Source organism: Chrysoperla carnea, chromosome 1, assembly GCF_905475395.1.
Source record: "Chrysoperla carnea chromosome 1, inChrCarn1.1, whole genome shotgun sequence".
Classification (NCBI taxonomy): domain Eukaryota; kingdom Metazoa; phylum Arthropoda; class Insecta; order Neuroptera; family Chrysopidae; genus Chrysoperla; species Chrysoperla carnea.
The window spans coordinates 71,457,370-71,479,653 of NC_058337.1; the positions used below are offsets into that span (position 1 = coordinate 71,457,370).

Consider the following 22,284-nt stretch of genomic DNA (forward strand, 5'->3'; position numbering starts at 1 on the left):
ATTGCAGTAGCAGAAAATTGTTCATTTTCTTATTAATTCGAAAATTCATTATGACATATTGTATTTTTCTAAATATAAGTGAGAAACTAAAAATGCAATGAAATGGCTTCATTAATTCTATTTTTTGTATTAAATTTTTTTTGAATGGAGGCTTTTATTTTCTCAAAATATTTACTGGCTAAAAATGAACATAGAAAAACATAGTTTTTCTATGAATGAATTCGATTCAACAAATGCAAAAGCACACTTATTTGTAACATTTAAATACGGTTTTTCTATGAGTGATTATTTGAACAATTGAAACTGAACAAAATTATATAGTTTAAACTTAAATCTACGTTACTTTTATTTGATGACTATCTATTTCAAATATCTTCCAAAAATTTGGAAAATCAGACATTATTATTGAGGAAATTATTAAAAAGTAATAAAAATTCAATTTCATCTGAGATTAAGAATTAGAATTAGTTTATTTTATGTTGGACCTTACAGACAAAGAGAATAAATAATAATATATATATATGTAATATTATTTATTCTCTTTGTTTGTAAGGTCCAACATAAAATAATCCAACTCTACTTTTGAATGTGAAAACGATATTTAACCCTAACTTAAATTCTAAAGTTACAAATTAATAAATTCTCATAGAATCTAAACAAAATCATGAAATCAATACCAAAATTTGTTGATTTTGATTTCACAAGTTAAAAAAATGTTCAGATTATATGAAATAGTTAACAAAAAGAACAAAAATTATTAATCTTCATGTTTCTGTTTTTTATTTTTCTTCTTTTTCTTTTTCGGAGGTTCCTCTGTTACACCATTTTCTTCAGTTACACCATTTTGATCACCATTAAGTGTATCATCACCATTTTGTTCAATTGATTCATCTAAGACTTCAGCTTTACGTTTTTTGTTCTTTTTCTTCTTCTTTTTATCTGGTGATGATGCTATTTCATTCTGAATCGCCGTTGAAGCTTCTTCTAATGCTTCTTTCATAACATCAATATTCTTTTTAGGTATGTCACCAGTTTCATAAAATTTCAAACGATCTTCAACTTGTTGTCGTAATTTTTCACCAAATATATTTGTTGGAATTTCAGCAAAGCAATCTATACGCGAAGCAATTGAACATTTATTTGCTAAATAACGTGAAATACGTCCTTTGTTTTTAGTACCAGCACGTCCGATAAACGTTGAATGGAACAACAAACCATACTTGGGAGTGTTGCCGCGTGTTTTTAAAGCTCGAAACAATGCCTTTTCAGCACCTAAGATCTGTACAGTCGACGCTGGATACTTAGCTAAATTTGTTAATGAACCAGCATGTGATATTAAACGAGCACCAACTTGATCGCCAATTAATGTTGCTAAATTTGGTGCAACCGCTTGCATTTTTGTACGTAAATATTCAGCTAACTGTTTACGATAATCAGCTAATGCAATTACACGTGAGGCAAACATTTCAATGTTGATTAAGTCTACAACACTTATATCCATACCCATACTGGATCGGGAAGCATCCAATATGGCTTGAGCTTTGGCACTATCCATAACAATCTCTTCTAAACCTTCCAATGATTCGTCGGTTAAATCTTTACGATTTTTTATAAATTTAGCTACTTTTGCAAACATATAATTTTCAGGAACAATTTTTACGAGTTCTGGGAAATGATAAGAATACCATTCTCTGCAATATAAAATAAAACAATTTATTATAATTTTTAATAAAATCTATAATATTTTATTTGCTCAAAATATTATGTTGAGTTCATAAAAATTTACTAAACTATCGAATTTTGTATGTAAACAAGTAATCTTTTTCTAATTTTAAAGCTCTACACAATAAAATAAAATTATTAATTATTTTATTATTAATTAAATTTTGTAGTTTGGAGAAAATTATCTAAATTGAATAACACAAACAGGGAAGACAATTTAACTAAAAGCGACAAAATTATTTTTAAATTATAAAATTTGTTTTATGTAAAATTTCGATTAATCCTCAATGCGACAATAAATATGTGTTTCGATGACAATTTGCTAGTAGATGCAATAAGTGCAATTTGCACCTGAAAGATGTTACTTGTCGATAATTTGGTGAAAATATTAAAGAAAGTAAGTTTATTCAACTTCAAAAATAATATTTGCAAAAATATTTGAAATAAACAAAATTAGTACACCTAAAAAGTAAATTTCTAAACCTAAAAGGAAAAAAATTCATGCACCTATGACATTTTCCAGATGTTTATTAGGTTGTAAAAACTTGGTAAAAAAAAATCGACCTCCCAGGGCCGTAGCCAGCCCTCATTTGGGGGTTGAGGGGTTTTAATCAGTTTTTTACAAATTACAAAAAACTATGCATCAAATAAAAGTTCAAGCTGAAATAATTGTGCACATTTTCGTTTTTTTTCGACTAGCTTCAAAATTGCCCGAGATAGGAAAGTCTAGTTCTACAATACTTAAAATTACAATCGAAATTTGCCTTACCTTATCCGCATTGAGAAAGTGTTCACGTCCTTATCAAGTTGATCCAACAATGCAATTGATTGGATAATCATATTATCAACCCGATTGACGTTGAACTTAACTTTTGCACGAGAATAAGAATGTCCCAGACCAAGTTGAGCAACACCAGAACTTTTTAAACTGAATCCTTTCACCAAATGATGAAAATGAAATCGTACACCACGTATCACTTCTGGGACAACACCAACATGGGTACAAGTAATGCCAAGTGCTTCAGTAATGCTAGCACCCAATTTTGGATCCACCACACCCAATGTGATTTTTTCTTTCTTACTTGACTTAGGTACCGTTAAATCCAAAAAAGTTTGTAAATCATCTGGGACAATACCTTCTGAAATAGCATTGATATTTTCTAATGCAGAAATTGCTGTTTTAAATGGTGAAAATCCAACTAATTTCACAAGTGAATTAAATCGACTTAAGTCATTTACAGATTGTTCCAATTGTGGTAACAAGATGCTAACTTCTTCAAATTCGGTGACGCGAAATATAGCATAGCCTGCTGCATGTTCGAATAGAACAAATAGTTTTGACTAAAAATAAAATTGTTTTGATTATTTAATAGATAATTCAAAAAATATCTTAAAAATTAAGTAAACTTACCATTTTGTCAACGTTTTTTGTTTATAAATTGTTATTTTTTAATTTCTTAATGGTCACATGTGCTTTAAAATTATTTACAAATATATAGGTTATAAAAAGAACACTTGCACATTTGCGTTGTTGTATGTTGTATGTAAAATTTGTCCACATGCGCGTTAGAACACGCGCTCTAACTGTTTTGTAAATATGGAACTAAACTTTGGTTGTTTCCTTTTTTTAAATAACCCAGTTTAATACAGAGCCGCAGTCATTGAGGGTTTATATTTATAAAATTAATATTAAATTTATGTCGGGAAATAAAAATATGTATCTACATTAGAAAATCATTTGTATCTAAAAGTGTTTATTATTAACACGTGCACAAATCGTGATAGACAGCGGCTTGTATTTAGGAACGGACGTACTATTCTTCTACCTATGGAAAATGGAATATTGAATTTATGGATGACCTCAAATGTACACAAAATAAAAAAAAATTAAAAACATTGTTATATTACGATAAAATTAATTCAATACCCTTGACCTAAACTCGGCTAGATTCTTCCAAACTTATGTAAATTTACTTTTGATGAAATTTTTGAATAAACAATTGACTGAGTTAATTGTTGAAACACTCTGTAAAAATAATAACGAATATCAGTGAATGCATTATTTTTAATAAAATAGAAAAGTTATTAGTATTTAGTTACAGTATTTTTAGAAAACACATTCTATATATATTTTTTTTTTTTTTTTTGAGTCATGATTTGAAATGAATTTTAAACAATAAAATTTTGAACTGAAAATTAACTCGTTCGTTATCTTAATTTTATCAGATTACTTTGGTTTGAAATGAGAATCATAAGACTCACTAGTTGAAACTACCTAAAAATTTTCAATTCTCTATATTTTTTTATAGTTTTGAAGAAAATATGGACACCAAAGTTTTGCATTAATTTTGCGTCCTCATGGTAAAACAATGAAAATTTTGTTACGAAAAAATATTTCGAACAAAAGTTGTTTATTATTTTATAAGGAATATTAACTTGTATATTTTTTACTTGTACAACTTTTGTTATATTTCTTACGGTTTACAAGATGGGTCCTACGGATATATCTTTTTTCGTTTTTGAGTTTTCGTAGTTGAGTTTTCGTTTTATGAGGTTGTTTGTATAGCATCAATATTTCTAAGCGTTACAAACCTGGAACTAAACTTAATATACCTTGATGTATTTCATATATGCGGGGTATCAAAATACGATAATAGTGCTATCTATATTTCATCAACCCGAACATTTTAAAAAGACGTCTCAATTTTCAAAAATAAATGTTTTCAAACATGGTTTTCAAAGAGTATGGACATGTGTGGTTATGTTATTATTATGGTATATATTGTTTTTCGTAAGAATGGTGCATGTATCTAAGTTGTATTGAAATGAATGTAGTTTGTCGTGTCTGTGGAGGAACAGATTATCATCTGGAAGGTGGATTATATTATTGTGATGAATGTCAGACACAAACTCAAGAATTACGTGAACAAATTTACGATGATGGTGACCGTACTTACTTAAATACAACTAAAATTACTATTCGTAAAAATGATAATGATAAAAAGGGAAAATCTAAAACTTGGACTACTTGGGAGGGCTATAATATCATTTTAAAAGGGCTAGTGGATGAGTTAATCAATTTAGGGGCTCCATCAGAATTAAAGTTAACAGCATTTCAACTATGGGCTGCTTATTTAAGTGCTATTAAAGTGGCATTTTTTGCCCAAAAAGAAGCTGATCTACCAAGATTGTCAGCAGCATTTCGACCACAGTAAGTTCGAAAATTATGTTAAAAACAGCATGTGATTAAACACATAAGCTAAATTACTATTCACATGCACAAAGTTATCATTAATGTAAGCCTACGAGTGTAGCTAGTAATCAATCAGCCGTAGCGTCATTTACTATTTTTTCGAAAAGATATGCGGACACGATCGTGTTTTTAGTGTGATTCTCACGTTAAGACAATTTGGAGTAGATAATTACCGTGAGTAGAATATTTTCTACCCTAAAACAGAATAAGTTTTTTGAGGAAAAATTAATAGTTTTTCTCTCTGATTGCGTTCATTCACTGATCCACGGGTTGGCCATACCTTTAAGGGGACCGAGTTAGCACGGGTCTGCAAGTTTTTTGGCTTTTTGGTTAATCTTGTGATGACGCCCATGCACTGATCCTCAGAAAATCAGAGAAAAGTTAAGGTATACCAAAGTTAAAAAAAACTTAGATAATATTCTGTTCAATTTAATTATATATTCCAAATTATGTTAACGTGAGACTCACGATGAACACACGGTAGTGCATCTACTCGAAATTATGTTAACGTGAGGCCCACGGTAAACACGATTGTGTAAACACAAATTCGTGTAAATTATCTAAGATATAAACGTACTAAATATTTCCGTTCTAGAACTCTTGAAATAGAACCTTGTAGCTTTATTACTCTTGTTTTAGTTTTTTCATCAATTCCTCAAATGTGTTCGCATTTCGGTAAATAGTTATATTTCAATAACAGCTTGAATAATTATCATAGTTCTCAGAAATTGTAGTTTGTGAGTGGAATATATTTTCTCCAAATATACAGACAAGCATGTCTTTAGTGAAACTATTATTATATGTTACGAAAAATGTTTCAATTTTTTTAAAAATATTTTCCATGTTTTTGTCAGATAAATTTTGTTGAAGCTCTGGATAACAAAAATATATTTGACTTGGATTCAAAGTTACAAATTCAAGAAAAAAAGCTTATTTATAGAACTGAAGAAAATGAATAATATGATTTTTTTTAATTTTAGTGATGCCCAAGCTATTTATAATTTTGGTCACCCCAAGCTAAAAAAATCCAAATCCAAATCCAAATCGTCAGTAATTTCTACAGACCCAGATTCAACTTCGTTACACGAAAAAATATCTCTTAGCCGTCGACGAGGAATTACTAAGGTAAATTTTTCAAGTGATTCTCCTTTTATACCCCCTGCCACAAAACTAGCTATTCTGTCTAAACACACTTATTTAAGAGCAAAGTTAAATCAGCGATTATATTAGGAAGAAATTTGTACAATTTTTGAGAGTCTATTACTCAATAATAACTATCATTTTAATTCATAACTAACCGAATGGATTTTCAAGGAAAACTCTGAGTCAGTTCGCTCATTTTCATGTTAAGATTGTGCACTCCAAAAAAAGCTCGCAAATAAAATAAAATTGAATTGTTTTGTTGTGGTAAAAATTCTTAAATTTACTTTGAGATATAGCGAGTGTATCTAAAAATTGTCTACATTGGTGAAGTTTCAGCGAGAAAATCAATGCGATTCATAATTATTCGTTTATGAGATAGATTTGAGACAGAAGAAACTATCCTAAATGTCCCCAAATATCATTCTAAAATACCACGATAGTTCATTAGCTTCACAAGAGAAAGAGAAGTTATTGACAAGGCAAGTCACTAATTCGGCTGGGGTATGTCAAATGCAATGTCCATAGCCCAAGATCAGCTACACTCGAAGAATTGAAAATCAATTATCAATTTCAATGTTACCATTGAAAATCAATGTGTCCAAATACCAATTTTCAAGAATAAGGAAGTTTTGGATTTCATCGCTCATATTATGAGCTTTTACATTCAATTTAAATTATATGTTTTTAACTTTTAAGAATTAGGACAATGATAGAAACATAAAAGACCATAAATTATATTGCCATCTCAAAAACGGTTAATTTAAGGGGAAAAAAAGTATAAGAATATTTGTTCTTAATTTTAAAATACATTTTTAATGTAGTTTGTCTTGCAAATTTAAGTATTTCAACTCATGCAAACACAAAAATTTTTTTTTTTCTAAATTCCTTATGTTTTTCGAAGTTATGTCACTTTTAAGGTGAAAATAAAATTTCAAGCTAACTCATTTTAGGCAAGCCTTAAGTTTGAAATCCTGCGCTCGATTTGTAGTATGACTTATCGCGGATGACAGCTGTCTAACTATTGCGATTTATGAGATACAGGCAGACTGCTGTATCGATAATAAGGTTCCGTTGGTTATTCTTCGGGTACGGAACTCTAAAAATTATCAGTAGATTGAAATTAAAGAATATTGTACTAGTAAATTTAATCCATTCCTCTCACTATAAACTTTGCCACTAACACTACATTTCAACCGAATAATAAGTAAGACTTGTTTGAAGTGAAATCATCAAGAAATCATATTTATGGCATGTAGTCAAAAATTAATTAATTTGTTTTTATAGAGAGCTTTAATTCGAGCTGATTATGAATCGTCAAAACCAAGTGAAGATTTGGATAGTATGACTGAATACTCAGCGACATCTAAATCTGTGTCATCAAAGAGTTCTACAGCTTCCATAAAATTGAACTTTAATAAAAAAGCACGTCAACTAAAATTAAAGAAACTTTCACGCCGACATTTAAAAAAACATACTTACGACGATTTGCCGTGCCATAAATTTACAACTTCTGAAGTATCTAGCAGTTATCTACATAGCCCGTATCATTTATCCATAACAAAGCTATACGGAATTTTGTATTTAGCTTTGTTGATTTGTAAATCAGATATTTATATTTCGGATTTACTTCGTTATATCCAAGAGGGACATTTGAGCTATGACGATTATAAACATTTATTTCCCGAAGAGATGGCTATGGATGAAAAATACCAAAAATTATTTGAAATAAATCGTAAATTATTTACAAATTCATCGTTAAGATCATTAGTCGCAAAAATTGCTCAACTAATTGGCGTAAAATATATTCCATGCCCTGATATTGAAAAATTATGTCTACGATATGTTACGGAATTGCAGTTGCCAGGTAAAGAATTTAGTCGTAATTTGCTTATAGTTTATTTCTTTTGTAAATATGGACATCCACTCAGTTAAAATTTTTTTTGTATTATTTTAAAATATTCAAATTTTGTTTTTTTTGCATCGTGTTTGGTGCCAAGCAAAATTTGTTTTGATTTTTCGTCCATGGGCTTAAAAACAGGTTTTCTAACCTACAAAATTCTGGAGCCAGATTCTTTAATTAAAATTTCGAATTTTTTTTTTTCTATGCGGCCTTTGATCTCTGAAAGAATGGCTATTACATGTAGAAATTTACGTAATTAACTACGATGAATGATGAAAAGCAAAAAATATTCCCAAAAAACTAAGCAGATACAATTTGAATTTTTTTTTCAATTTCCTATGCTATCTTTGATTTCTGAGATAACGGCTATTGTTTATAAAATTAACGTAGTTAATTTTAACTCTATGAATTGCATTAAAAATAACAAAATTTTTCATCTTAATAATTTATCATAAATTGACTTATAAGGGGCAATAAATATGCTCCTTTAATTAAATACAAGGACTATTCGGAAAGGGAAGATGGCCAAGCCGATCTCTTAAAGATCACTCAAAAAAAAATTTAAAAGGCTTTTAAGAATGTATTGAATTAAAAAAATAACTTAAAACGTTTGTAATTTTCACAATATTTATTAAGTTGTGGCAGATTTTCCAATACGGTAAAAAAGACTTTTTTAATCAATACTGAGCGTACAAAATATTTTTAATTCGAAAAAAGAAAGAAAGTAATAAAATAATTATAGAGGATTGATTGAAGTTGCCTAAACCCATTTTCCGTTCTCTATACGATCTTTAGTTCACCAGCTATCGATGATAAAAAGTGACTTTTTCTTCAATAGCTTTTTTCTTAGATATCAAATGTCGTATAGAAACAAAAAAAATCAAATTGGAGGTAATGAATCTCTGTTTAAGTGACTCCAGCGTTGAGTAGACTAGAAAATTTTTTAGAGCTCTGTACCTAAAGACAACCAAAGAAATCCTGTTACTAAGACTCCACTGTTCGGCCGTCTGTCAGTGGGCTGTATCTCATAAACCTAAACAGTTGAAATTTTAACAGAATGTGTATTACTATTGCCAACAGCAACCATGCAAATTTTAAAAAAATTTAAAAAATCAAATTCAGTTTATAGTGGCAGCCATTTTCATATTCAATGAAAATGGCCGCCATGTTATATCTTGTACCATGGAGGTTAGAGAGAAGGAGAACGATTGCTACGCGCTAAAGCATTAGCACGCCTGTCCCTGAAAATTCGTCGGTAAGTAGTATCTGCGAAGTTAGCTGTTTATGAGTATAAGCAGATGAAATTACTTGCATAATGTACAAATTTAACGACAGCTGCTTTTATTTTATTTTGTCCGTATTTCTGGGACACTATTTCCTACAGCGATCGTTCTCCATCTTTCTAACCTCCATGTCTTGTACGATGATAAAGATCCTTTCATGTGCGAGCCCGATTCGCACCTGACTGGTTCTATTTTAAGCACATAATAATGAGTGCCGGAACTATGATTATATCAGGACGTTAAGTTCATTATTTTGAATAAAAAATTTAACTTTTTTATTTTTAGTTGATATTATGCATATAATATTACATTTATTAAAATTGGATCCACCAAATTTACGATTCAATCGAAAACGACAATCAATTCCAAATTATGAAGGCCGTGCGATGGGTTACATTTTATTCTCATTAAAATTATTGTTCGTACTTGATGATTATACTGAACACAATATATCAAAGTTATCAAAGCAGTTAACTAAGGAAATTAATGATGAAATATGCCATACACAATTTTTTAATTGGGATAAATGGGTAGAATATATTGAATGTCGTAAAATATTTATTGCCGATTATCATTATCCTACGCATATGAAATATTTTCCTTATTCTGAAAACACTGATAATATTCATTTATTTGTTGATTACTGGGAAAAACAAAAAAATAAAAATGATTTATATCAAGAAAATATTTACAACACAAAATTATACACGTACAGAAAAATTTTTGAAAATTTAAATTCAAAATTATCAACAGAAAGCAAAAAAATTATTGAATTTTCCCCAAATTCTTCAACACCATTAAATTCAGCAATGAATAAATTAAATGAAACATTGGATCAAATTCCATCAATTCTTTTACAAAAATTTTCGGAGTTTCAGATTGATTTCATTACAAATCCTTCAAAATTTATTGAAGATTATAATTTGAATGCTAAAATTGTTGATAATAAACTTTCCGAATTATATTTACCACTTCCAGTATTTAGTTCTTCAGCATATAAATTCGATGAAAAAACTATTCCTTGTAAAATAGTGCCCAAATCACAAATAATACCCGAAGGAAAAAAATTGAATAAGGAAAAAAGAAAAAATTTTTATAAAAATGACGAAGAAGAGTGTGATAAAGGTTTAATATCATTGTATGAACCGTATACTAAATATTGGATTGAAGCTAGCCTGCTTGCACATGAAAATTTAAAGGGTCATTTTGAGTATGTGGAAAAACATTGTTTACCGAAAAGTTTTCAGTGGTTGTTAAAAGAATGTGCTCAAACTATTAATTCAACTACGAGAGAGTTATACCGAGAATTAGTAATTATTGAAATACATTTAGGAATACTTTTGCACAAAGATATTAAAAATAAATATTGTGAACAAAACAAAAATAATCGATACTTTAATGCATTGTTAAGAAAAGTTCAAAACGAATGGTAAATGACTAAATCGGAATTACTGAAGATCGGAAAACTGAAAAGTGCAAATCAATCTTGTAAATGCAACCGGCTGAAATTTACAGTCATTCAACGATCTAATAATTGGAATTATTCATTACTTGTAGATAAAAAATAAAATAAAATAAAATAGTGGCCGAAAATTTACAGAAAAACAAGTTCATTAACTTCTTGTACATGAAATTTATATTATATAACATGTGATATTAAAGACAAAAATAATAAAAACTTAAACGAAAATCGTATAAGAAATATTAAAAAAAGGTTCACACAAAGCGGTTGTTAGCAAAAATACATGTAAAAATAACGTGAATTTGTTAAAAAAATTATGTTTTTTTAAAAATTATTTATAAAATTTTGTTAATAGATTTCAAAAGCTGTTCTGAAAAGGAAATACAAAACAGTGATTTAAAAGACTGTGTAAAAAATAACTCGTAAAAATATAACGTCCGAGATATAATATATTTTGAATAGTTTGTTGCGCATTTTCATTTAATATTATTTATTTTTATATAATAAGGTAATATTAAAATCCTTCAAAACAAAAAAAGAAAAAAAACTATTTTTTTTGTATCTGGATGAGGCGACTATGATCCATTTTTGTACTAAATTTCAAAGTATACACCGATAACTTCGAAGTAAATTGTCTGTGATGAAATTATCCTTCTGTGATAGCTATTTTCAGGACAAACAAGAAAAAATTAACGTTTTTTATAATTTTCGTGTTTTATCACTTTAAATTGATCGTTTTTTAAAGATTACAATTTCCATAATTTTAATTGAAAAAGTATGGTTTTGAAAAGTTTTTATGATGGAAAAATCTACTGTTTTGTTGAAAATAATAATTTGTCAGAGAGGTAAGTATTTTAATTTTTATTATATACAATAAACTGTATTCAATAATTTTGAAGAATTCACTGAAACAACGCTTCTATACATTGGAAATAGAATTTGATGTTGGAGTATTTAACGTCGTTCGAAACGAAATGAGACCGAATAAAAGTGATAGTGTAGATGTACATATATCAGTAAAAATATGAACGCAAATCTATACTCTCTCGAAGAGTCTCATTTCGTTTTGAAGGACCTACAGCAAGCAACATACAAAGAAATTGAGAATTTCATCTGAGAGGTTCTTTCGAGAATTATTGCTTTATGGACTTAAGTTCCTCCCATTGATGGATACTAGGATAGGACTCCGATGACGTTTCTATAGATTTCGTAAAACTCTAAAACACAAAATTATTTAATTTTTATAATACATTATATTTTTTTGTAAATAATAATAATAATTCAGTCTGTATAGCTGAAATTCATCGATTTTGAATTAAAAAAAAAATCATTAATGCAATCTAATGTTAATAAATTATGCGAGTCCTAATTAAATTTTTGAGAATCCGCAGAAAAAAAAAGCTGTGTTTCTGGGAAAGAAGGCAATAAGGGGCAATTAATAGGCAAAAACGTCTTTATATAACATATTCTTACATATCTTTTTTTCGATGACGACCTGTCTGATTTTTTCTTCCCGAATAGATTTCTAATAGACCAAATCTGTTTTTGTTTATTTGCAATTGGCGAAAGTTGGCGCGAATTTATAACTGTTCAATCAGAGGGCGTTTTTATACCCGAAATGAAAATTATTATTTATATTTTAAGATGTGAGACGAAATGTTTTATGAAGTTTGTTTTTTCCTCACTAGTTACTGTCCTCCAAATTCAAGTTTTTTCAAATTTCATATAAACCGATGACTGTCTATCACTTGAATTACTCGCTCATCTTTCATGGCAATAAAACGTGTGTTATGCCGTGATTAATTTAGTATTCCGTACTTTTATCGCTATCGTAGAAAGGTAGACACATCGTTAACTTTGTATGCAGTGGGCAGCGCTCGACGTTGAGCACATTACGCTCGATGAAATAAAAAAAACCTGCTCCACAGATTATAGTTTTTAATTTACGTAATAAATTATAATCTGTGATCTGCTCCTAACATGCTCTTTAATGATTACTGTCTGCTATCAAGATAAACAATTTCCTTAGAAACCAAATTCGTGAATTGTCAAATGAAATTCACATTTAATATTTACTATCAGTTTTGTTTATACAATTTTTTAACTTCATATTTTTTAAATCTGTATTATTTTTATTTTTTAACTCTAATATATTTAAAATATACCATAAAATGGTTGACTTATGTGAATTGCATGCATGGATCGATACACATTCATTTTCACGACCAAAACGTAATTTAAATCGTGATTTTGCTGATGGAGGTAAATTTCTCATACGAGTTAAATTTGAAAACATTACAAATAGCTGACGAGGTTATCGTATGGATTTTATAAGAATTGTTAATGCCACGATTTTTGAATAAAAAAATATTGAACATATTAGACCAAATCAAAATGGGGTAAATTTGTGGCAAAATTAGTGATCATCTGTACTCAGGATTTATTTGGTATATATTTTAAGGACATGCCATGGAAAGCGTTTGAAGGCTGGATTACAATTTTTTACATTTACGCATACTTATTTTGTACTGAAAGTGAAATTTGCGGCAAGATCGGATGAAGAGATGAGCGTCTACCATGTGAACCCTTAAAGTTTCAGTAAAAGCAACAAATCTTGTTAACATGACTTAAATAAGTCTATAACTTTTATCTTTTTATTCATATTTGGTGTAGATATTTAGGTAAAATTAGCGTATATAGAATATACAATTTTAAATTGAGCTCCTTTATCTTTCGGGCAGAACGTCAAAACTTAACTTAGTTAAAAACTTTACCAAATATGTTTATCGTTGTCAAACAACGTTGTTTTCTTAAGAATTTCCAGGACACACCTTTGAAACAGATTATTTAAATTTTTATCAGGATTGTCTTCAGGGAGTGAAGACTTTATGTACGCTAGTATAAATTTACCCTTTTTTGGTGCGGCTTCTTTGGTTCATATAATAAAGCTACACGATCAGTTGGATTAAAGCGCTTCTCAATACTTAGTATGTACTATAAAAGTTCCTGTAATATTCCAGCCCATTTAGAGTGCTTTTCAATAATGTTTATGCAAATCCTTTAACAACACAAATGAATATTCCTATGGTCGTATCATATTGCTTAATTGACACTAAATTCATACGGTGTTCTCTTAGGTACAAAATTTGTAAAACCAACATTTGATCAAATATATTTATAGTCCATTGAAATGTTACAATTTTAGGGCCGAACTGAACATTTTTTGGGAGGACGCGATTTTATTTGTGGGACATGTAGGGGAGGTCAATACAACCTTAACCCCAAGTTCCTGGGGTTGGCGCCCTTGTCCCCCGCCCGCCATCTTGAAAAAAGGGGTGGAAACATATTTTGCTGTATCTCGTAAAATATTGATTTCTCAAAAAATTTGCAAAGACATAATTTGTATGTGACTTTTTGCGATAAACTTAAAATTTAAAAAGTTATGAGCAAAAAAGTAACAAAATCAAAAATTTCTTTTTTTGCTTAATAACTTTTTTTCTTGCCATTTTATCATAAATTTAGGTGAGGGCAATATTACAGAGAATACGTTTATGAACATTTTCCCGCAAATTTTATTAATTTTTGTTAATTTTTAACGTAGTTACAGCGCTCCAATATCTCCGACTTAATCATATTATCAATCAGTAATTAAAATAGAATAGCTAGCTATCCCATTCTACTATTCTTCGATGGTCCAGGTTGTCGTTCAGATTCTCCAAGTTGTGGCTTAGATTCTCCAGGCTGTGGCTCAGATTGTAATTCAACATCGAATGTGAAGGTTTGAGGAATGACAGGAGTTAAAGTTGGAGTCATCGTTGGTAATTCTTCTTCAAATTCATTTTCTTCCATGATTGGACCTGGTGATACACTCGGAGACTGTGGAAACGGGCTACATCCTGTGTTGGCGGAAGCGATGATAAACTGAATGAAACTTTTGTTACTGTTTTGGAGAATCGTTTGTATCACAACTATATGTAGCACAACTAAAATAATAGCATGAGGAAGAAGAAACAGCTTATTAAATATGTTATTAAAAAACGAGAGTATGGTAAACATGTTGTTTTGGTCGAGTTATCATGCGCATTGATAAACTCGGTCAACTTTGGAGCGCTGTAACTACGTTAAAAATTAACAAAAATTAATAAAATTTGCGGAAAAATGTTCATAAACGTATTCTCTATAATATTGCTCTCACCTAAATTTATGATAAAATGACAAGAAAAAAAGTTATTAAGCAAAAAAAGAAATTTTTGATTTTGTTACTTTTTTGCTCATAACTTTTTTAATTTTAAGTTTATCGCAAAAAGTCACATACACAAAATTTGTAGCCACGACAATTTGCTACAAATTATGTCTTTGCAAATTTTTTGAGAAATCAATATTTTACGAGATACAGCAAAATATGTTTCCACCCCTTTTTTCAAGGTGGCGGGCGGGGGACAAGGGCGCCAACCCCAGAAACATGGGGTTAAGGTTGTATTGACCTCCCCTACATGTCCCACAAATAAAATCGCGTCCTCCCAAAAATGTTCAGTCAATGTAACATTTCAATGGACTATTAGTTTTATTAGCTGAATTATTAAAGTATCATTATCCAAATTTGGTTGAATTACATAATTACTCTCCACAAAATTCGTTACAACGAAAAATTGATAATTGGGAAACATTAAATCGTAAAGTATTAAAAAAATTAAAATTGGGTATTACAAAAGCAATGATGGAACAAATTGCAACAGCACATCCTGGTGCTATTGAAAAAGTGCTAGCACGCCTTAAAACGAAAATTGAACAAGAAAATATGTGTAAACGTGATAAAGATGATGATTCGGAGCATTCAGATATATCCGAAGTAACAGGTAAACATATTTCATAGAGAATATTATAAGGTAGAAATAACAAAGTAGAGGAAACGGTTAGTTACGAAATAAAACTCTTGATTTGCGCCTGTTGGCGAAAGCAGCGGAGTTATGTTATACTTATAAGCGTGATTGACAGGTAATTAATTTTTTATAATCCTTAGATGAACGAATTATGAATTAGTCTGCATAATTAACCAGATAGCATTTAAAATCTTAAATATCGATATTTTCACAAATTATTCTTTAAATTGTAAGGAAATGGTTTCTTAAACATAAATTGATTATATTTGAACAAAAATTATTGAATTAAAAATTTATATATTATATAAAAGGCATGGTCTCATTAGGAATATCATAAAATATGAGAATAAAAGTCACTTCAGAGTTATCGTGGAATACTGAATTATTCGTGAGGGTCGTATATACAATTGTACAACACCCTGAATTACGTGTTTTGTACCGTACGTATTAATAGGGGAGCCCAAGAGGGGATTTGTGCAATAACTCGAGCGCGTCAAATTAATATATGCGCTTGGCCCCGGCCCTTCATGAGCTTCAACACCGCTCATCTCTCAAACGAAGCAACTTTTTACTAAGGTTAGTTTAGCTAAATAGACTTAATTTAAGGTGTATTATACGTAGTTGAGCAATGTCCACATATATAGAAACAAATGGAACATGATTCTCGAATAGTATCTCAATTGCAGAGTTATTATATTACTAATAGACATTTACGCGAATCATTTAAATACTTGTTTTAAGAGTATTGTTTGTGTTTAGGTATAATGTTTTAACTATAGATATAACGTTTGCATAACTTTGACAGCAATTAAAGATGAGGCCATCATTAATAGCATATTATACACTGGGAACAAAAGTAAATAATGTCTCAGATCTCATATTCATTGTCATCCGAGGCGAAGCCGGGGTGACATACATGATATCTGAGATATTATTTACATACTCCCGTAATGTGTATACTAATTTTCTCCTCAACGGAGGCGGAAAGTGCCAACTTTGTTTTGCAAGGCGGACAGAAAGTTGACACTTTCTGCGGAGATGAGAAAAAATATTTTGCAACTTTTACTTCAATACATTCATATAATACTATGTATTTTTTTTATGTGATTTTTTATGAAATCAAATTTTATAGGAGCATCAATTCGTATCCCAATTCGTGTTAAAAATGATAATAATGATGAAATGGTTGTAGAACAAAAAATGTCTGTTGATATTATTGCTAGAAAGTTTGAAGAATTGGAAGAGAAAAATGAGGCTGTTAAAATATTGAATCAGAAGGTTTCCTATGTTCACTCTATTAATAAGAAAAATCTATTACTTTTAAAATTCTACTTTGTTACTCAAAGACTATACAATTTTTAACTTAGCGAGACTAAAAAATAAGAAAATAAATTGTAGTTTAAAAAAAAAAAAAAAAAACGGAGATACATGATCAAGGAGAAATTTTGACATACTTTAAATTGGTATTCCAAACTCTTCTGTTCGAAGTTAAATTCCAATTTTCGACCTTCTCAAACGACCCGATCATGCCGAAAAATAAGAAAAACCTCGAAAATTTTTACCTTCTGTTTTTTTCCTATTTTGACCCAGAAGTACTGATTTTACTCAAAAATTTCGGTATTTATTTTTAAACAAGTGAAAACAAACAATTGACTGAGTTAATTGTTGAAATACCATGCATAATCAGTGTTGATTTCTTTATCACATTACACATACAAACATGTGACACATACATAACTGATAATCAAGTATAGTACATATTATAAAATTTCCGCCTAATTGGCGCCCTCACGGGTAAACAGTGATGTTTACGAAAAAATGTTTCAAACAAAAGTTGTTTGATTTTTTGATAAGGAACATTTTTTACATTTAAACTTTAGTTCTATCTCTAACGGTTTACAAGATGGGTACTATGGCCCCAAGCCCCAATTGACCTATGATGCTCATTTAACCTCACTTTTTACGTCCTGAGTACGCTGTCAAAATTTCAGCTCGATATCTTTTTTCGTTTTTGAGTTATCGTGTCCACAGACGGACGGACGGACAACCGGAAATGGACTAATTAGGTGATTTTATGAACACCTATGACAAAATTTTTTTCCTAGCATCATTATTTTTAAGCGTTACAAACTTGGGACTAAACTTAATATACTATGTATATTTCATATATACATGGTATAAAAAGGTTAAATTTTCAACAATTTGACATAAAATCGGTTATATATTATTATTGATTATAGGACTAATAGTATCGGAGATATAGCTTTTCAAAGTTTGTCTATTATTTCATGTTTCAAAATTTTAAGCAAAAATCAATTTTGTAAATCGTTATAAAAAATATTCCTTATAAAAAAATAAAAAACTTTTGTTTGAAACATTTTTTCGTAAATATCTCTGTTTACCTGAATAGGCGAAACTTTTGGTTCCCATTTTCCCCAAAACTATAAAAGACAGCGAGTTGGAAATTTGCAGGTAGCTGCAAATAGTAGTCTTGTGAAATATTTTAGAAAAACGAAATAAAACTTCTAGAAAATACTTTCGAAAATTTTTAACGCCTTCGCGGGTAAACAGTGATGTTTACGAAAAAATGTTTAAAACAAAAGTTGTTTTTTTTTTTTTATAAGGAACATTTTTTATATTTAAACTTTTGTTCTATCTGTAACTGTTTAAAGCTGTATCTCCGAAACTATTGGTCCTATTTAATCTCAAATTATTTAAATTTTAATTTTCTTTAAAAATATATACCACAATTTTTGAGGAAAAACCAGGGTCATAATCATTAAAAACTGAAATAAGATCAAAATTTTCGATATTTTTCTTATTTTTCGGCATGATCCGTCTATTAATGTTTTTTGGTTGATCGCTTCTTAAATTTATTTATAGGTAGAGCATTTAGATTGTTTAATTCGTTTAAAAGATCAACGTATCGAAGATTTAACAAGGCAGCTGCAAAAGTATCATAGCTTCGGACAAATAATTAAAAATATTTCATCAAAATCTAAACAAAATTTAATCGAGGAATGTGATTGAAAAATTAAACATAAATAACAATAGGCTTAAAAAACATAAAACCTTTAGTTATTAATTTTTGTATGTATGTAAACTTGTCTTTTTAAATAAAAGTTATGGGTTCATGAATTAAATAATAATCATTAAAACCGACTAAAAATCGAACTAACTTTTAATAGACCGCGGGACAAAATGGGTGCTTGTAAAAACTGGTAATTTTGCGAGAACTGCAGGTGCAGCGAGCTTTGGTGTCGAAAGCCGTTTAATTGACCAAGAGATGGAAGTAATGTTGGCTTTAATGGGCGGGCTAAGCGGGAAAGTTTACCAAGTCAGCTAGTCTTAAATAATAATTATCAAGCCATAAATATTCATGGAAATATCTTGCTGAGCCTGTACGTGCCTATTATAAATATTGATAATCATCTTTCTAAACTTGCTTTTACTGGCGCATCGGTCAATTTGACCGAAACCTATTCGATAAGAAAATAGTGGGCTCCTTTAATAGCTTTAGGAAGCAGTTCTGTTATACACGCAGAAACTTTCTAGTCAATTTGTCCTCTTTCTAGTCTATGGGTACTGAAATACTTCTCAGCTCCCACTGATTGTGATACCGACATGAGAAAACAATGGAGAACAGAAAATATATAAATCGAAATTGAAATTCCTCGAAAATAATGAACGTTGTTATTGTTATTTATTTTTTATCGATTTAAGGTTACAAAATAAAGATAATTATTTTTTCTTGTATATATCCATAATAAAAGTAGATTTATTGTAAGTCAATGTTAAATTACATCGTGTATAGCGTAGATGATTGTGAAGTCAATAACCTTTCTATAAATATGATCACGTAATAAATTATTATTAGAGATTGAATTTTTATGCAATAATAGTAGCTCCATCACACAAAGAGAATGAAGGTTAAAGTCGAGATATCAGGCCTCAGATTTCATTAAGCTTTTAATATATTATTTACAGACCTAAAAACATGTAGGTATGCTTTCCACACTTTTGGCTTTCGCCTTTAACATGGTAACGGCTTTAAAGCTCGCTTTTTTCGTAATTTTGCATATTTAAGTTTAATAAACAGGTAACCGTTTTTTTTCCCTGAAAAAGGAAAATGGGGTGGGGCTATGGTTCTATGTCAGAAATTCTCACGGAAGTGGAGATATTAAAAAAATTATTTAAGTTCTCATAGCTATGGCCACCGAGATAGAAAAAAGCGTTCAGACCTGTTATTTAAAAGATTCAGGTTCAAAACACAGTGTGTAATTTTCTTCATAGCGATAAATTGCAATTCTTTAACTACCAAAATTATATATAGGTGGCAGAAAATAAAAATGGTTTCAAAGTTGAATTAATGTTGACTCTCCTAATTCTGAATTGGGGGACTCTGTACCTGTGAGAAATTAATAGTTTAACATTCAGTAAAAATGTTATTTTTGAATATACCTTTGACACTCGTGTAAGTAGAGCAAGATAGTGCTTTTATGTGTATTATAAGACTTTTCTACTTACAGCGAGTGTAAAAAGTATACGCAAAAATAATATCTCTTATATGCGTATGTCGATCGCAAATTTAGTTTATACTTTTTGAATTATAAGCTGGCTGACAAATTTTAGACGTAATAAAATTTTACAACGCTTATATTAAATTTATTTATATTATTTAAAATGGATGTTATTATTATATTTATTTTTTACCCATCCTTGCACCACTAAATATATATGGCATTGCAGGATACTCTGCATAAGTATTCGAAGCGAATTGCATTAATTAATGCAGATATTTAACTTCCGGTTTCGAAGTTTCCACATTTATTTCAGTACGGCAATTATGTAATTCGCTTCTAATACTTATGCAAAGTTCGTATCTAGCAACGCCGTACATATTTGGTGGTGCAGGGGTTAAACAGAAAGGGGTGTGACAATCATATTCTCATCTGTACCGCGTAAAAGTCATGCCATGGTACTTAAATTTACTTTTACATATAGCAGAATCTTTTTCAACATGATTCCTGGTGGGTCATGTCACCCGAAAAATTTCAGTATGGACTTGTGGTCTATAATGCAAAAGAACGTGGTCGTGAGGTAATAAGAACTGGGTCAATATTGGTTCTAGTTTAGGCAATAGTTATTGAATATTGGGCCAAGCTTGGAAACCAAGACTGACCCTTTTGTTTTAATATCGAATGATACCATCCTTTCAAGCTTGGATTTCAGATATTCGTTCTAGCCTGGCTTCCGGTCTTTGCTCAAGCCAAGATACTGCATTTGATATTTGTTACGTACGGTATGGCGTAATGTGAACTGACTTCGAGTTCTAATCAGTTTTTAATATTTATATGTATATACATATTACATATCAGCCCTTGCTTGGGGAAAAGAGCTGGCAAATTAATTTTGGTCTAATTTCGATTCCATCGTGTAACTTGGCATTTTCTATACGGGTGCCAGCGATTGTCCTACGACACTAAATTTTTCTATTTACAATTTGGGCAGGATCCTATTTTTCAAATACAAGTGAAGTTGAGTAAAAGCTTGTCACATTCAAATTTGATTCGAGTATAATAAACTCAAAAAATAGATATGAGTTTTACTTGACATAAAACTCCAATTTCTACTAATTAAATATCATCATTTCTGATGACTGTAAAATGATAATTCTTGGTCAAGGCCTTCTTTTACATTAAAGAAGACACATACATATTATGGTAGTAGTATGGTTGTTTGTTGTATGTGGGTTTTTAAAAAAACGTGGATAATAAAGAATCAATGTTAATATTTTACAGATTAGGGCATCATGCATATTTCGTGGTAACCAAATAAATGAATCCGATATTTATGTCTGTATCAGATTATGTTACGGTTTTATTATTTTTGTACAGTATTCCATTAACACACAGTTTAAAAATATTCTGTTTGGTAGAAAGTTGAAGAATAAGGTTGTAAATAAAACAGGATATAGATATTTTAACTAGGTTGGTGGACTAGAGCCATAAGTTGGATGTAAACATCTTATTAGAGTTTTGCTATTTGGATGTTTGGAAGGTTAGTTCTAATTCCAGGAATAGTAGTTTGTTGCATGCACAAGAATGATATGTCAGTCTTGAGAGTCATCCAAAAGGTACAGAAAAAAATTAAATTTTTCTTGTGGAATCTCGTTCGGTGGACTACATTGAATATTAACGCAAGAAGTACAGCGACTGATTAAAATCGGGCAAGTTTGACTCTTGGCTGTTCATAAAACAAAACGCAATCACGTTGTTATACTGAATCATTGTCTTTTTATTGATTACCGTACACTATTGAAAATTTTACTTTACGATAATAATATTAATTCAAATCCACCTACTACCATGATTAATCAAAAAAAGGTGATTAAAGGAAAAATAGCCAGTCATGTTTTTGAGAATAACAACGTATATGAAAATTGCGCAAAAACAAATTTTCCTCTAGCGGTACATGCAAGTGAAAATATTTAGGTGGGTGAACTTTTTATTGTTTGATTTTTTATTACATGCACTGTCAATAAGATTGAAATTTAAGAAATTTACTGAAGGTGGTCGGTAATTTAAATCATACAGTAATTTAAAAAAATATATTAAAAATTTTTTAACACTCCAAAAAAT

The 22,284-nt window shown here is 29.8% G+C and overlaps 3 protein-coding genes across 3 annotated transcripts; 2 read left to right on the forward strand and 1 right to left on the reverse strand.

The window, feature by feature from the left end:
- Nucleotides 1–733: 733 nt before the first annotated feature.
- Nucleotides 734–3,269, reverse strand: LOC123290732 (nucleolar protein 56). Its single transcript, XM_044871022.1, has 3 exons — nucleotides 3,134–3,269; nucleotides 2,492–3,063; nucleotides 734–1,691 (listed from the first exon to the last, which is right to left on the reverse strand). The coding sequence occupies exons 1-3, from the start codon at nucleotides 3,134–3,136 to the stop codon at nucleotides 758–760; spliced, it is 1,509 nt and encodes a 502-aa protein (XP_044726957.1). The 5' UTR covers nucleotides 3,137–3,269; the 3' UTR covers nucleotides 734–757.
- A 1,188-nt stretch (nucleotides 3,270–4,457) lies between these two features.
- LOC123290692 (TATA box-binding protein-associated factor RNA polymerase I subunit B) lies at nucleotides 4,458–11,222 on the forward strand. The gene is made up of 5 exons (XM_044870960.1): nucleotides 4,458–4,933; nucleotides 5,956–6,100; nucleotides 7,403–7,982; nucleotides 9,587–9,884; nucleotides 10,059–11,222. Exons 1-5 carry the CDS (start codon nucleotides 4,527–4,529, stop codon nucleotides 10,732–10,734), a joined length of 2,106 nt encoding a protein of 701 aa, XP_044726895.1. The 5' UTR covers nucleotides 4,458–4,526; the 3' UTR covers nucleotides 10,735–11,222.
- A 1,712-nt stretch (nucleotides 11,223–12,934) lies between these two features.
- Nucleotides 12,935–18,616, forward strand: LOC123290700 (sperm flagellar protein 1-like; the record flags this gene model as incomplete). The annotated part of the gene is made up of 4 exons (XM_044870973.1): nucleotides 12,935–13,025; nucleotides 15,326–15,619; nucleotides 16,776–16,921; nucleotides 18,527–18,616. Coding segments are annotated over exons 1-4 (621 nt in total), but the record flags the coding sequence as incomplete, so codon positions are not given.
- Nucleotides 18,617–22,284: the final 3,668 nt, after the last annotated feature.

What these genes read in the sequence shown, in the direction of transcription:
- LOC123290732 (XM_044871022.1), bottom strand. An exon ending in ACTTTCTCAATGCGGATAAG is followed by an intron (nt 1,692 to 2,491) that starts GTAAGGCAAATT and finishes TTTATATTGCAG; the next exon opens with AGAATGGTATTCTTATCATT.
- LOC123290692 (XM_044870960.1), top strand. Translation starts at nt 4,527, where the DNA reads ATGTATCTAAGTTGTATTGAAATGAATGTAGTTTGTCGTGTCTGTGGA. An exon ending in TCAGCAGCATTTCGACCACA is followed by an intron (nt 4,934 to 5,955) that starts GTAAGTTCGAAA and finishes TTTTAATTTTAG; the next exon opens with TGATGCCCAAGCTATTTATA. An exon ending in GCCGATTATCATTATCCTAC is followed by an intron (nt 9,885 to 10,058) that starts GCATATGAAATA and finishes ATCAACAGAAAG; the next exon opens with CAAAAAAATTATTGAATTTT.